Here is a 17,426-nt window from a genome sequence, read left to right as displayed (position 1 = left end):
GTTGCCTGTGAGGTAGTATGAACCTAGTAGGTGCATCATCTCCTCAGCACTGCGGAACCCATGCGTAGCGGACAGGTATTGGTGCTCTAGGTAGGTCTTAGCCAAGCCGGTCATAGTTCCCAATATCAACGCTCTTCTCAAGATGTCGGTTAGTGGTCCTCATGGACTACGAGTCGGTCCCGAATCGAAGCACTCCATTGTAGGAAGGTATGTTCTATCCCATCGCTGAGCGGAGTGATTCTCTCTGAGATGGTAGATTTCTTATAGCGAGTCGGTGGGTCCTCAGTGTGCATTCGCGACAACCTTGGAATTGATGGAGAATGAGTGTTCCGAAGAGGCGGCAATTGAACTGTCTCAGGGGTATTTCGTGTCGGAGAGGTTCGTCGCTCTGCGGCTTCGATAGTAGGTATCGGGGTATCCACCGGTGGTGTGGACGTGATTCTGGTCTGGGTTGCCGCTAGGTTGGCTATCATCTCCTTGATCTCCTGCATCTGGATCTCGAGGTATGCCATTCGACTCGGGATGTCTTCGGATGGCACAGCGGTTGTAGCTGCAGCAGTGGTTTGTCTGGTAGTCATTCTGGGCAGTTGACTGTTGTTGTCTTGGGGTATGTTTGATGTCGGCTTTTTCGACATATTTCCTCGGGTGTGTATCGGTACCGATACGAAAGAGCTTGACTTCCGGTAGCTCGTAGCTATCAACGCTCTTGTCCACAATTTCCTCTGTGCTAGGAGGGGGTTCTTAAGGATCTCGTATCCTATTTGGTGCCAACGTGTCGGCGACTTTACCAGCTTGTTCTGAAGAATCAAACCCTGATCCACTGGCTGTCCGTGAGATCTCTGGAATCAGGGCTATTTGAAGTCGTCAGGTCTCTCCTCTGAAACGTCACCCAGTCGCGGTCAATGTCGTGATGGTAATTCTCCTGAGTCGTTCTGGTGTGGGATATTATTGAAGTACGGCCGTCCCCGACAGGCGTGATCTTTTTTGTATAATGTAAGGACACAGGGCACCCAGCTCACAGTAATAGCATATGAGAGTGCGAGTCAGGGGCTAAACGGATGCTATCCTATAGGTCTACTACGAAGGATACAAAAAAGATGAAGGGGGAACCCTGTGAGTCGATTGTCTCAAGTACCCGAAAACCATCCGACTCGGTTCCGACTCGGTTAGCCCACCCAAATGATCACACGTGACCCCGCAGCTACCCAGAGTCTACTCCCTAGAATGGGAGACGAGAAGGCATCCTTACATACTGATCCTTGTTCACTCTCTGCCTCTAACTCTTGTTCCTCAACTGGATTTAGGAAGCTCGAAATTGCCATAATATCTTGTATATTCCCAGCTCTTTTAACTTGCTTATAAAGACTTGTGATATTCAGAGAATCAATTGCAATAGGAATTGATATAGGATTGTAACTAGAGTTGACTTCCGGAAACAGTTGTAGATTGTTGTATTTGAGACATAGTTATTCCAACTTCTTAGAATCCAACGAATAGCTAGGTGTAAATCCATTGATTCCCTAGGGTCCTGGTTATTGTTATAACACTCGAGATATATGAGAGCCACTGCCATCTATAATGAGACTTGAAGCTTTGTATAATTCCTTGATCTAAAGGTTGAAATCGACTTGTCAAGTTCTTTGGAAGCCAACATATTCGTATATTAGGAGGAGGTGGTGTAAATTCGACAGCTGTAAGGTGTGCAGAGAAGTTATCCATTGTTCAAAGGACTGAACGAGTTGTTCCAATGTGATTATAGAAGGCTTGAAGCCATTCAGACATCACAGTTGTATTCATCCAGGCCTTCTTATTCCACCTCCACTCTCCTCCCATTGTAACAACACTTATATTTTGTAGTGCTCTTGGTGTTTTGCTCTTTCCAATGATCCACACACGTAATCTATCACTCCCAGTTGCATTTGTAGCAAAATTGAGAGATAGACGAGCCTTGTCCTTCTTTAAACCAGGCTGTAGTTGTGTAGCAAGTCCATGAGAAGGTGTCATCCTCCAATAGAGTGCAGCCTCGTCCATATTATATATATCCTCATCATTATATTCGCTAGCAATTGTATGTAGGCCTTTCATTTCGTCTTCTGCAGTCTCAGGAATAGAGCCAAGCTCTCCATGTCGACAGTAATCCTGAATATGATGTCGCTGTTTGAACTTTTGAAGCCAGCTGACACTAAACTCAGGGCAAGGACATTGTGAATATTGAGGCAATTGATGCCAGATTTGTTGAGCCTTTTGCTGTAAGAGTTCTCCACTTGTTACGCCTCCCTGTTCTTCAATTCGGAGTTGCCAATTGAATAGAACTGCCTCAAGATCTGGCCAGTTTCCAGTTCATATGCGCGTGTCATACTGACATTCGTTACACTCAGTTTGCTATCAAACTCAAGAGCAAACTTAGAAATCTCCTCCTCAAACCTACAAGTCACTATACATATTTTGGCTTGTCACACCATTACACCTTGTCTGCTTCAAGCTTCAACTATTTCTATAGCAGCACTTCGATACTACAATGGAGGACGACCAAGCTCCTACAACTACTGCTGAACAGCAGATGCAACAACTGTTTGCCTTTATACAAACTATAGCAAACAAACTTAAGAATTTGAAAACACCTTTCAAGCCAACACTTCAGCAACACAATCTTCAACTCAGACACATCATACAGAGCTTCCCACAGCTCCTCTGGATATGTCCGGTACCCCAGGTGTGTAATGGTGGGTGCACCAGATGTGAGAATCTAGCCACCCAAGGAAGGGATGATTTTACTAAGACAACACACTGTCTTAGGAAACAGATCCAAAGGGTTGTAGCTTAGACTATTCCACAATGCAGCAATCAGGTGTGTGATGTAGTGAAGTGGTTCAGACAAGTTGCAACAAATGTTGAGTCTGGGAACTCAGGGGTAAGTCAGAGGTTAACACCTCACTGACTTTTCAGAAACAAGGAGTAACAAGATGAATGCTTGGAAGCTTGTAAAAGACGTGGAAGTATGTGATAGTCGATTTACATTATTGCCTGCTTGCCCTTTCTTAAGGAAAGGGCAATCCTATTTATGCCAAAGGAGTGTAGTTCTCTCATTTTCCATGACTTTCCATGACTAACCAGGCTTGGTAAATGTATTAGAAATCAAGTGCGACCCACAACTAGCTTGATAATCATGTAGTGAACGTAAGAGAATCCCATAGAACCATCTCTTGGGTTCCTAGCCTATAGGAAGTGAAAAGGAGGTCCAAGGTCAGAGTACCTATAGATAAATTATGTCATAACTTAACCAATCTTGTGGGTAACTAAGGAGCGATGACGTGTAATGAATCATAGAGGGTTTTAGAAGCTTCTAGAGCTATCGTTCATGTTCCTAGGCCTCTAGTTGGTAGAGATATGCCATGTGGTAGTATTGGCCCACCCCCTTAAGGAGGAGATTTTCTTAATAACTTGTTCAATGAGTGTCCAAATGATATGCCGTGATGTATGTAGCATAAACAGATGTAGTAGAAGAGTTTGCAGCAATCGTTGAGTAGTATTGCTTCTGTTGTTGGTGTGATAAGCCAAGATATGTATGGTGACTTGTAGGTTTGAGGAGGAGATTTCTAAGTTTGCTCTTGAGTTTGATAGCAAACTGAGTGCAACGAATGTCAGTATGACAAGGTGCACTTCCTAAAGTGCAAACACCAGATTTATACCATGGAGACAGGAGGAAGTTGAAGGGATTTCTTATGCAACTGGACATCTACTTCACCCTCAGGCCTCATCAGTCCACCTCAGACATTCAGAAGATATATTTCGCTGCCAGCTACCTCCGTGGATCTGCATTCAACTTCTTTGAGCCATATCTTAGAAGACTTAGTGGCAACAACCAAAATACCACTACACCTTTGATTACCTCTTATGACCAGTTTCAAGAGGAACTTACCAGGACCTTTGGAGACATCAACGAAACTGCTACAGCAGAAAGAGAGCTACAGAAGCTATGTCAAAAGACCTCTGCTGCTCAGTATACAACAGAATTTAGGAGAATCACTTCTCACTTGACTTGGAATGAAGAAGCCTTAGTCTTCACTTACTACCAAGGGCTCAAGAGCTCTATTAAGGATGAACTCAGCAAAGAAGAACGCCCTACAACACTTCAAACGCATATAGAGAAAGCTGTCAGACTTGATGATAGGCTTTTTGAAAGAAGAAAGGAGAAGAACCAAGACTGGCATCCAACAAGAAATTTCAACAATTACACCTCTACACCAACTGCTAAGGACTCAGCCTACAAGAAGCCCTCAAAAACTGAAAAGGGGTAAACTTACTCCTCAAGAAAGAAAACACAGAATGGACAACAACCTTTGTTTATACTGTGGCAAAGGGGGACACAGAATTCAGCAGTGCTATTCAGCACGGGGGAATGCTGATTCAAAACATATAGCAGCCTCAGACACAGTCACAGCTGCTATTCCTGAAAAACTTGAAAAATCCCTAGCAGGCACAACTTCAACTGAGACTATAACTTCTCCCCTAGACAACAAAGATGTGTCGATGGTGCTTTCTCAGAGTCTCACACACCTGTTAATCCCTATTCAACTCCATTTCAAACAACAGGTGTTGTCTACAAGGGCTATGATAGACTCAGGGGCAACAGGCAACTTTATATCTCAAGACCTCATCTTGACACACCAGTTACCTACAATTCCCAAACGCACTCCAGAGTTGCTCCGAGTCATTGATGGAACTCCTATCAGTTCAGGTTCCATTACCTGCAACACCCCAGTACTCAAACTTGAGATTCCCCTAGGAAAATCAACATTTTCAGACACCATCTCTTTAGATGTTATACCAATGAAGTACCCAGTCATCCTAGGTCTTCCAAGGATTCAAAGGCATGATCCAACTATCAATTGGAAGCATTTATCGCTTGGGTTTAGCTCAAATCCTGAGCTCAATACTGAAAAAACCCTTCAAGCCTCAGTTACCCCTATTCAGGTCCAAGATTCAAACTTGTCCCAGATCAAGGATTTTGACCAAACTATGGACGATATATCATCTCTGATATGGGTTAAACCTTTCCAACCTGTCCTGGAGATAGCAACTACTTCAGATTTGGAGAAATCATCTCAGGAGGTCATTTTGCCTTTAGCATACCAAGACTACCAACATCTTTTTGACAAGGCAAAGGCATCAATTCTGCCAAAGCACCAGCCTTATGACCATGAGATACCACTCGCAGAAGGCTCAATGCCTCCCTACGGCCCTATCTACTCTCTATCTGAATTAGAGCTGAAAACTCTCAGAGAATACCTAGATGAGAACCTTAGTTCTGGTTTTATCAGACCTTCTTCCTCACCAGCAGGAGCTCCCATTCTCTTTGTCAAGAAGAAATATGGCTCCTTGCATCTCTGTGTTGATTATAGGGGCCTTAATGCAGTCACTGTTAAAAACAGAGATGCTTTACCCCTTATCCCTGAGCTCATGGATAGGCTCTCTTCAGCAAGGATCTTTACCAAGTTAGATCTCAGGGGAGCTTATAACCTGATACGCATCAAAGAAGGTGATGAGTGGAAGACAGCATTCAGAACACGCTATGATCATTTTGAATACCAGATAATGCCTTTTGGGCTTGCCAATGCACCTGCTTCTTTCTAAGACCTTACTTGGATATCTTTGTTGTTGTCTACTTAGACGACATTCTTATATACTCTTTAGACACTCAAGAGCATGTTCTACATGTTAGAGAAGTCTTAGAGAAGCTATCTCAAGCACAACTCTTTTGCAAACTTGAGAAATGTCTTTTCCATATGTCTCAAGTTGATTTCTTAGGACATAGAATTTCAACAGAAGGCATTCAGATGGACCCTGAAAAGACAAAAGCAGTACAAACGTGGCCTATTCCTTCCAGCATTAAAGAGGTTCAGTCTTTCCTTGGGTTTGCCAACTATTACAGGAGGTTTATACCAAGATATACATCCTTGGCTTTACCCCTTACTCAATTACTTCACAAGGACACTTTGTATCACTGGGATAAGACACAGCAAGATGCTTTCGATGCTCTTAAAGGAGAATTCAAAGAAGGGAAAATGTTACTACACTTTAACCCCTTGAAACTTGCCACTCTTGAGACAGATGCCTCAGATTTTGCTATTTCTGGAATCTTATACCAAGTTCCAAAAGACAAACAAGAAGAGCTACAGCCTGTGGCATTTTACTCAAGAAAGCTATCAGCAGCCGAACAAAACTATCCCATTACAGACAAGGAACTGCTTGCCATAGTATGTTCTCTAAAGCATTGGAGATGCTACCTTGAAGGGGCAAACTATCCTATCACTATTTACAGTGACCATTCAAACCTCTTGACCTTTACAACTACTAAACAGCTCAATAGACGACAAGCAAGGTGGTCTGAACAACTAGGAGGTTTTGACTTTGTTATAAAACATGTCTCAGGGGCCAAGAATCAAAGAGCAGATCTCCTCTCAAGAAGACATGACTACCAAGATTCTGCTAAAACTAGCAATACAAAGGCTCTGCTAGGCTCAGCAAAGCTGATAGCAGCATCTTTAAGCAACCCTAGTACTACAGAGGACTTAGGGGTAAACTTATCCCCTCAAGACCAAGTTGCCCCCATTACCTCTTCTCAGGAACCAGAGACCTTTAAAGACTATACACCCTCAGCAACACTTATTAAAGCATTCAAAGATGCTTACAACCACGATCCCTTTGCCAAAAGAACTTTGGAATACCTCCAGAAGAAAGGTTCCTCTCTTGAGAAAGTTGGACTACAAAATTTCTCAAAAAATCAGCAAGGACTTCTCTTATTCAAGAGCTATATCTATGTCCCAAGGGATAAACGATTACAGCTACACCTCCTACAGCAGTTCCATGATGCTCCAGCTGCAGGGCACTTTGGCTTTGCAAAAACTTATGAACTTCTAACAAGAAAGTTCTACTGGCCTAATCTAAGGACTACTCTTCAAGACTATATATCTTCTTGCACTACTTGCAACTTGAACAAACCTACACGGCAAAAGCCCTATGGCCTCTTGCAGCCTCTACCTATACCAGAACGCCCATGGGACTCCATATCCATTGACTTTATAGTCAAGTTGCCTCCTTCTATTCCAAAAGGGGGTGCTACCCCTTATGACTCTATCCTTGTGGTGGTAGAAAGGCTCACAAAAATGGCACACTTTGAGCCTTGCAATGAGACTATCACAGCTTCTGAACTTGCGTGGCTATTCCTCAAGGTGGTCTTTAAATATCATGGAATTCCTGGACACTGGATCTCAGATAGGGGAGCAGTTTTCACTTCAAACTTTTTTTACGTCTCTAAACTCTTAAACATGGAACAACGCTTCTCTACAGCTTATCACCCTCAAACAGATGGCCAGACAGAGAGAGTCAACTCTGTTATTGAACAATATCTAAGAATTTATACAAACTATGTGTAACGCTGACTTCTAAACGATAGAAGACACAGAGGTTCTCTTGCGTAAAGGTTTACTTATGAGAGGAGGCAGGGGATCAGACACAAAGGCTTCAAGTAACACGTTACTAGTATATAACAAATACTGTATTGAGTTGAGCACGAAGCTCCTATCTAAGGAAATACTATCTACTTATATAGTGGCGTCATGCCTCATGGGTAATCTGGATAGTTGGCGGATAGCTAGATATTCAGGATAGTTTGTGGATAGCTCAACTATCCAATATCCACTAGTTTCTGCAACTATCCATTAGCCCCGTCACATGGCAGCCTACCCCGCTTGCCCCCTGTGACTCACACGTCACGTTACTAGGCCCTGGTCCTGTAACCATGACGTCACGTTACCGTAGCCGTAACACTATGCAAAGACAACTGGGCAGATCTTCTCCATCTTGCAGAATTTGCTTACAACAACACGGTCTCTAACCCACAAAAGAGACACATTTCTATGCAAACTATGGTTATCTGTTACGACGGAACAAGAAGGCTGGCCAACTACAGGACAGGAAGGAGGGAGGTCGCATGAGACCGGCCCTGGTACCTGGAGGGGCAGTGGGGAATAGTAGTTCCGAAAGTATCACGTGATGGACTCGCAGGATGATGAGAAGAATCCTAAGAGTCCATGACTCCGAGGACTCGAGTGAGTTCCCAGGAGTCCACTAGGCACGTGACGGACTCGCAGGAGGATGAGAAGAATCCTAAGAGTCCAGGACTCCGAGGACTCGAGTGAGTTCCCAGGAGTCCACTAGCCACGACGCCACTATATAAGTAGATAGTTAGTTCTTAGATAGGAGCTTCGTGCTCAACTCAATACAGTATTTGTTATATACTAGTAACGTGTTACTTGAAGCCTTTGTGTCTGATCCCCTGCCTCCTCTGATAAGTAAACCTTTACGCAAGAGAACCTCTGTGTCTTCTATCATTTAGAAGTCAGCGTTACATTATCACCCTAGGTTTGAAGTGGCAGAACTTAATTGTCCTGAAAATCTCAAAAAACCTTCTGCTACTGAAAGAATCATCTACCTTAAGGGCCTCCAGGACTATCTCAAGGTCCACATACAGCGTGCACAAGACGAGCAGGCTCAGGGCTTTAACAGGGGGGTGGTTGCACCACAATTCAAAGTTGGTGATCAAGTCTTTTTGTCTAGAAGACATATCACAACTACTAGACCTTCAGACAAACTTGATACTAAAAGACTTGGACCTTTTAAGATCACAAGGACTATTGGCAAGAATACTTTCGAGCTGGCATTGCCACCTACTTAAACTATTCATAATGTCTTCCATGCATCTCTCTTGTCTAAGGCACAAGAAAGTTCCTTAAGACCACTTCAGTCTCCTCCACCTCCTGTTCTGATTTTGGATCAACCAGAATATGAAGTAGAGTCTATCCTTGACAAAAAGATACTTAGAGGTCAGGACTACTTCCTCGTTAAGTGGAAAGGCTATCCTACAAGTGACAACACTTGGGAGCCTAAGAGAAATCTAAAAAATGCATCCAAGCTTATTCTAGAATTTCTTTCTAAGAAAGCCACCTGGCTAAAGGGCAAGCACACAGCTAACAAACGTCCTTAAGAGGGGGATCATGTCATACTGACATTCGTTGCACTCAGTTTGCTATCAAACTCAAGAGCAAACTTAGAAATCTCTCCTCGTATTCCGGGCGAGATGGAATACTGTAGTCTTTTTGGCTCAGTGGGATGTAGCGCGAACGTAACCATACATCATTACAGCAAGCAGGCAATACAGTAAATCGACTATCACATACTTCCACGTCTTTTACAAGCTTCCAAGCATTAATCTTGTTATTCTTTGTTTCTGAAAAGTCAGTGAGGTGCTAACCTCTGACTTACCCCTGAGTTCTCAGACTCAACATTTGTTGCAACTTGTCTAAACCACTTCACTACATCATACACCTGATTGCTGCATTGTGGAATAGTCTAAGCTATGACCCTTTGGCTCTGTTTCCTAAGACAGTGTGTTGTCTTAGTAAATATCATCCCCTTCCTTGGGTGGCTAGATTCTCACATCTGGTGCACCCACCATTACATTATCCTCTTCCTGGGTCTTTGGCAGTTCATCTTCGCTGGATTCTGAGGATGAATAGTATCACCTTGCTTTCCTGAGTCTGCCGATAGTTTACCCTTTTTGCTTTGAGATAAGAGACTTTTTCATTCCTGAATAGTGACTGAGAGTCTTGCTGTCCTGTGCATTGTCGTTGTGAATCCAGAGAGTAATAGCTGATGGATCTTGGTTTCGCTGAAGAAAGGGTTGGCAATTGGTCCAGCAGAAGCTACAGCGAGGTTACTACTCCAGCATGTATGGTAACACCATGGTTTACCAAATTCCATCATCTCAGACAGAGGGCCCCAGTTTGTAGCTGTAGTGTGGAAAATCCTCTGCAAAGTTTGGAAAGTTACAATCAAATTGTCTACAGCCTTGCACCCAGCAACGGACGGGCAAACTGAGAGGTGTAATGCAGAACTCGAGCGATATTTACGGGCTCATGTCAACTATCTCCAAGACAACTGGGTTGAATATCTTTGCATGGCTGAATTCGCAGCAAATGCCCTTCCATCAGACTCAACAAAAGTTAGCCCATTTTTTGCAAACAAGGGTTTCGAGCCAAGAATGAGCTTTGATATAGAGGATAGCACGTTCCAAACTGCCCTTCAAGAACATAAGGACATAGCTCAAAACATGAAAGATATTTGGGAATTCCTACAAGACCAGATCGCCCTCTCACAAACCCGAATGGAGCACTTTGCAAATCAAAACAGGAAGCCAGCACCAAGATATAAGATAGGAGACCGAGTCTGGCTTTCTACTCGGAATATCAAAACCCAACGACCCTCAAAGAAACTTGACCATAAGCAAAGTTGGTCCATTTCAAATCCTTGAGCGAATTGGGAATGTTGCATACCGACTCCAGCTACCACCAAGCATGAAGATACACCCTGTGTTTCATAGCAACCTCTTACGACTTGACTCAGATGATGCTTTACAAGGCCAGCACCATGAACCACCCCTGCCAATCATTATAGAAGATGAACTTGAATGGGAAGTTGAAAAAATCCTAGATTCTAAACTCCTACGGAAGAAGCTGTTCTATATGGCAGCATGGAAGAACCACCCACTAGACAACACTTGGTATCCTGCTACAAACTTCAACAATGCACCTGAACTCACACAAGCTTTCCACCGAAAATACCCGCAGAAGCCACGATGATCTTACTCTTGATCAGGAGATCAATCTTACTAGAGGGGGGGTAGTGTTATGATTACAGCTCACAGCTTGTCACAGCTTGTTACGGTTGTTACGGTTGTTACGGTTGTTACGGTTGTTACAGTTATTACAGTTATTACAGTTGTTATGGGGATTACGGGTGTAGCTTAGCCACAAGGTTACAACCGCTAAGCAGACAACTGTATGTTATGAGGAATAGCCTCACCTTCCTTCCTTCTTCTTCTTCTTCTCTCTTTAGATTCAATCTAGATTACTTTTCCTGGACTGGCATCATGACCTCTATGACCATCGTAACAGTTGCAGACCGAATGCATACCGCATGGGTCCACACAAAGAAAAACATGGCAAAGGCACAAGAGGAAATGTCTAAGCACGCGAATCGACGCTGAAGGGCCATCAACTGGGATGTAGGAGATAGGGTGTACCTATTGACCAAAAATTTGAAGAACTCTCGCCAGCCGCAAGTTGGGCCAACAATGGGTCGGACCATATATGGTGTTGAAACAGATTGGGCACACATTTCGATTGCAACTACCTACCGGTTCTCAAATACATGATGTGTTCTCACCAGACGTCCTCATGAAGGATCCGAACAACCCCCTACCTGGTCAGGATCCGCCTGAGCCTAGCAGCGAAGTGATAGATGGCGTAGAGGAATGGGAAGTGGAAAAGATCCTCGCCGTGAGGCTCCGACGGAAGCAACTACAAGACAGGGTTTGTTGGGTAGGATACAATCCGGACCCGGAGTGGTACCCAGTGTTGAACTTAATGAACTCTCCCCATAAACTCAGAGAGTTTCACATGGAGTACCCACAATTACCAGGACCACCACAGGAACTACTTGGGTGGGTTATGGCATGGGAGACAGGACAAGACTACGATCACGAAAGGACGTCAAAAGGGGAAGAAACAGAGTCGTTGCTACCCACAATTCTAAACTAAGCACTCTGAGCCAAGGCGCCCTCACCACCGGAACCCTTGCGTGAGTCACCCTTCCCAAACGTCTCGCCAGCGTCGCAACAAGGGGCTACCACCATGAGCGACGAAGGGTCAAAGTGACCCCACACGAAGGGCCAGGCCCGAGTCCCCTCCGACACAGGGTCTTCCTCCACCTAGGCCCCGTAGGCTGCCCCAACTTCCCCATCCTCCCCCCCTTCCTTCCTCCCATCACCCCGAGTCGGGACGACTGCGGGAACGGCAGTGGTGGGCAGTTTGCCAACAGCATCCACCAACTCCCCCAGAGAGCCTGGACGCTCTCCTGTTCCATCCGCAGACGGCACAGCGACGACCGAATTTGCTGCCCAGAGTCAGCACCGAAACAATACAAGGGGAAGGGGTCTACTCACAGCAAGCCCCGACTTGAGGGCAGCCCGAGTGGCGCGTGCCTCCTCGTAGAAGGGGTCTACTCACAGCAAGCCCCGACTTGAGGGCAGCCCGAGTGGCGCGTGCCTCCTCGTAGAGGTCACACTCTGCCTCGGAGCAGAACTTTGGGATGCTCTGGGCGGCCAGGAGGGTCACCCAATTTGCCTCGGTGGCGGTGGCGGCAACGTTGGCTGGAATGAGGGGGGTGGCCTCTTCGGCAGCACGGAGGGCCGCAAACTCTTCCCCAAGTAACCAGGGCAGCTATTCCCACCAAGATCAGCACCAGCCAACCAACCCCAACCCGAATCCCACAAGAAAACCTACCGGGACGCAAGCTGAGTGCTGCGCAGTGCAGTACCCGCACTTGGAGCTGGCGGCGGACCAGACGCAATCATGAGACGGGATCCCACAAGCTTTTGCCCGAAGGCAGCGCAGACAGAGCACTCGGAATGCAGCCGAAAGGGCCCCGTAGGGCGTCGGAACCGGCATTGTCAAAAGTTGGAATTCTACAAATCCCGTCAGCCCAGCACATGTTGTCACCCATGCACCAACGCGTTCCCATCACCTACTCGTTCGTGTGGATTGTAAATATACTATCCAATTTATCAGTACACCGTCAAACAATCCACAAGAAGGGGTAACTTACCATAAATGGAGGGGTGGTCGCTGGCGTTGTTGTTGGAGACAACAAGAAGAAGTGGACGCAGCTGCGTAATTGTAAGGATGCCTCCTTACCTAGATACTCGAATAACCCGCCTCAGAGCTGTTACGGTCACCACAAGCATGAAATCCGACTCAGTGTGGTTTCGAACCAGTAGAGGAGGACATAGCGAGTTACACTATAATGGGGGACGGTAAGGGTGTAGGGTTCAGGGTCGATGCGGACCTGTTGCGGTGGAAGGTTCAGGGCTAGGGTTGGGATAACCGAGTCGGGCCCGTTTCGGGTACTTAAGGAAACAAACTTAACGGGGTTCCCCCTTCATCTTTTTTGTATCCTTCATAGTAGACCTATAGGATAGCATCCGTTTAGCCTCTGACTCGCACTCTCATATGCTATTACTGTGAGCTGGGTGCCCTGTGTCCTTACAGTAACCATAGTCTGGCTTACAACAATGAACTCTGAATTGGGTTAGCGTGGCCACTTCTCCTTTCATACTTAGGACAGTCCAACTCGAACACTTCGCGGATGTGATTCGGAGTCCACTCGGACCACCAGGAATGCACCCCAGAGCGAACAAAGCAAAGCTCAACCAGAACGTTTCGGGGAGTCCACTCGGACCACCACAAATGTACCCCAGAGCGAACAAAGCAAACTCTGGTTTCGCACACTAAACGGAGCCAATACGGCACAGATCTATTATGACATACAACGCACCTTCCCGACACGGCACATAAACAGGGTTGTTACAGAAGCAGTTACAAACAGAATTCCTGCCAACATAGAACGCTCTTCTCACGGATACCATTCGGAGATGTTGCGGAAATGATTCTCACAGCGTGTTTCGCAGACAAAACACTCTCTTAAGAGGGGGGGTAGTGTAAGGATGCCTCCACCCTCAGTGATGGAAAGGATCGGAGTCGGGCAGTTTACAGTCACGTGGGGAGAGTTAGGGCAGGTTAGCCGAGTCGGACCCATTTCGGGTACTTAAGGGGATTGACCCAACGGGTTCCTCATCATCTTTTTTGTATCCTTTGTAGTAGACCTATAGGATAGCATCCGTTTAGCCTCCGACTCGCACTCTCATATGCTATTACTGTGAGCTGGGTGCTGTGTCTTTACAATACCATAGGACTTGAGAGTAGGAGCAGTGTCTGGCAGTACAGTCTTTTGTACATCTACAGGAGAGTCTGTAGCCATTGGAACAGAGCTAGCATTAAGGTGGGTGGTAGCGGTCGTGCTCACAACCTCAGAGATTGGTGCTAGCATCCACACAAAGCGCCTCAGAGCCAAGCTCCTTCTGATATCATGGGTAGTTGAAATCACTGGGGACAAGAAGGGCTCCTCGCTGTTTTAGTTATGGTCAAGAAGGGCATTGTATTTAATGTTGGGGGAGACCTTAACCCCTGTCTTAAACTGGCCGGAGCATCAAGCAATAACGAGGCATAATCCACGCTCTGCAACCGCTGAGTCAAGGGTACCTTGGATCTCTACACCAGTGTACACATAGTTTGGGTCCATAGCAGCCATATACAATGTCTATTATACAACGCTCTAAACACGTCTCTATAGTGTTACGGCTAAGTGCTAGTGCTATGGCTAGCGCTTACGGCTGCAACCTCACCTGATGGATAACATTGGGTATCATGGATATTATATTATCCATGTTATCCAGGGCGATCCACAGAATGTCATGTGATGGATAACATTGGATATCTTGGATATTATGTTATCCATGTTATCCACAGAGATCCATGGAATATCAGGTGATGGATGACATTGGATATCATGGATATTATGTTATCCATGTTATCCGCGGATATCCCTTTGCACGACGCCACTATATAAGTAGATAGTATTTCCTTAGATAGGAGCTTCGTGCTTAACTCAATATAGTATTCTTTACAATACTGTAACGTGTTACTTGTAAAGCCTTTGTGTCTAATCCCCTGCCTCCTCTGTCAAGTGAACCTTACGCAAGAAACCTCTGTGTCTTCTATGGTTTAGAAGTTAGCGTTACAACCATAACCTGTCTGACTCTGATCCAATCCGTCACTGAGGGCGGAGGCATCCTTACATAGAAGCAAGTACGAGATGATACGCTAGAAGCCTCTAGATCCGTGCTGGGACATCAGAGACTAAAGGGGGGGGTTATTGTAATGGGTGCCCCCGTTACAGGAGATGTGTTATATAAATCGTGTTACGCGTATTCCGGGCGAGCCGGAATACTGTAGTCTTTTTGGCTCAGTGGGATGTAGGGCGAGCGTAACCGTACGTTATAGATTGTTGCAGCTTTTCGCCGGCTAAATTTTCGATCACGTGGAATGGCTTCAATTGCCATAATTATCTGTCTTTCTTTATGGGTTGCCATTGCTGGTTATGCTACGTAGAAGGTGGAAATGTGTGACGCGTGAAAATGTGCGCCGCTTAGTGGTGTGCGTCGCTCTGGGGTGGACCACGTTAATGTTTTTCCTCCCACGGCTTATTGATTTTGCCCAAAAGTAGTTTTTCGTATAAATTACACTGTGAAGAAACCTGGGGTTACCTTATTCCGTTGGTGCACCTCAACTTTGATCAACTATGGGGGATCCGGCCAGTTGGATGCACTAATGCCGTTATTAGAGGTTGTCTCATTGGTGGCCCACGTATATACTGAAATATGTTTTTTATGGAAGCTCCTACTGCTGAGAGATGAGCTTAGCTCTGATGTAAGTTTATCATAAGAACCTACATCTCACGGTTTGATCAGCATGCTTTTCATAGTCCCATCTCGACCCAAGTTGGCAATTTTACGACCCTTCAATTGTCTCGTGAGACGTTTCTACAGCGGTTATCAATCCTCACATTTGCTAGTTCTGTTTGTAGCTTGCCGGCAGAGCCAGTGGTCCACTCGCAGGCTGGGATTTATCATGGCTGGCACCTGTCAAACTTTAACTAAGATGCATTTCTGGGTATAAAATTTGCCCCAGAGCCAGTCCGATTTACGCCCGCTGTCCTCAATCATAAAATGTACCCAGCACCATTAAAACTCTTTAGATTTACATGAAGTGATATACTGGCTGGTTAAATTCACGGTAGTACGTGGATAAAACTGTGGTGGTGAGATGAACACTCTCTCCACATTGCACGCCATAATTGACCGTTGGCGGGTGGCGCCGCCACTAACCCAAGAGCTCGGCCCAACAATTCATTTTCCCATATTACATAGGAATACATAAACAACGGAATCATAGGCGTAGGCTTTAACTAACATGATGTGCGGGGAGCAGCATATGCAATGGGGATTGTGGGCGACGTGAGGGGTGGGGAGTGTAGACAAGAAAGTAAACCACAGAGATGAGATTGTAGACAACACCATAAGTGACAGAGATTGTGGACAACACCACAAGCCACAGAGATTATGGACGGTACCGTGAACAACAGGATTAAATAACGAGAGTTGGTTATGGCGACTTCAATCACGGCGTATAGGGATTAACAAGAAAGTTATAACAAGTTGACATCCCACTCGACGGAAAATTAAACAACATCTTGGCGTCATAGCCGCAAACGCCATGTGGATAAACACCCATTCGACGCTATCCATTCTTTTCTTCGACCTTGCTCAAGCCAAGTACATCGTGCCCGGTGGGCGATGGCACGACACCGACGGCAATTTGATAAACGCCCATGCCGGCGGTGTCACCGTTGACAGAGAGGGCAAGTTCTGGTGGTTTGGTGAATACAAGCCCCAAGACCAGGTGGAAGCGGCGGCGTCTGTGTCTATAGCTCTGATGACCTCGCAATATGGGAGCATCACGGTTTAGCCCTCCAGCTCATTCCTAACTGCCCCTTCATCTCCCCGAAAACCATCATCCAGCGGCCAAAGGTGATCTACAGCAAGGAGCTCGACAAATATGAGGTAAGCCCCCCCCCCTTCCTAATCCCAACACCGCTAACTGTCTAGATGTGGTGGCATGCAGACAATTCCGCGTACGGCCCCATCCTCCAAGGATTGGCCACCTCAGACACCATCAGCGGACCATACACGTTCGTCGACGTAACCGCTCCTCTCGGAAACTGGTCTCAAGACTTTGGAATCTTCATTGATTACAAAGACGGCCATTCCTACTCCCTCTACTCAAACGGAGACCGCAAGGAAGGGCGGGATGTTTACATCAGGTTGATCAACGAGACTGGCACCGGCCTCGATGAGGTGGTTCACCGTTTGTAAGTTCCCCTCCCCATCCAACAAACCCTCTAATATCTCAGTGACAAATTCGATCTTGAGGCACCCACGATCATTCAGACGGACAACAGCTACTATGCGTTGATGAGCCACAAGACCAGCTACCGTCCAAACAGTATGTCCCCCAATAAGAACCGGCCCCTCTAACTTTGTAGATGTCGTTGCTTTCCACATCAAGTGGCTGAGTTAGGTGAGACGAGTGAGGAGGTAGACAGAGAGTTATGATGTTGTTTGCTTTGCAATATTCCTGAAACACAGCTGATTCGTGACTTTCATGCCCGTCTAAAACCAACATCTGATATGGTCCTTTTGCACGACTGCAAGTATGTTTATTGAAATGATGAAGCCATTCTAGACCTGTCTCGTTGTTGGTCCATCCATTGCTTGTTGGTTTAATTACCCAATTGTGAGGAAGGCCGCCTTCAGTATACCAACTTGAAAGGTGACATTTCCCTTGAAC

General features: G+C 45.7%; 2 protein-coding genes across 2 annotated transcripts; one reads left to right on the top strand and one right to left on the bottom strand.

Annotated features, from left to right (window-relative positions):
* Positions 1-11,830: 11,830 nt before the first annotated feature.
* VC83_03268 (uncharacterized protein) lies at positions 11,831-12,569 on the bottom strand (the record flags this gene model as incomplete). Its single annotated transcript, XM_024466916.1, has 3 exons — positions 11,831-12,015; positions 12,065-12,341; positions 12,405-12,569. The coding sequence occupies 3 exons, from the start codon at positions 12,567-12,569 to the stop codon at positions 11,831-11,833; spliced, it is 627 nt and encodes a 208-aa protein (XP_024325670.1).
* Positions 12,570-16,292: 3,723 nt separating this feature from the next.
* Positions 16,293-17,156, top strand: VC83_03267 (uncharacterized protein; the record flags this gene model as incomplete). The annotated part of the gene is made up of 5 exons (XM_024466915.1): positions 16,293-16,455; positions 16,545-16,639; positions 16,685-16,947; positions 16,990-17,081; positions 17,122-17,156. The coding sequence occupies 5 exons, from the start codon at positions 16,293-16,295 to the stop codon at positions 17,154-17,156; spliced, it is 648 nt and encodes a 215-aa protein (XP_024325665.1).
* Positions 17,157-17,426: the final 270 nt, after the last annotated feature.

Source organism: Pseudogymnoascus destructans (assembly GCF_001641265.1).
Source record: "Pseudogymnoascus destructans isolate 20631-21 unplaced genomic scaffold scaffold_6, whole genome shotgun sequence".
In the NCBI taxonomy this organism is placed as follows: Eukaryota; Fungi; Ascomycota; class Leotiomycetes; order Thelebolales; family Thelebolaceae; genus Pseudogymnoascus; species Pseudogymnoascus destructans.
Note: the sequence above shows the minus strand (reverse complement) of the source record. Positions and strands in the feature narration are given on the sequence as shown.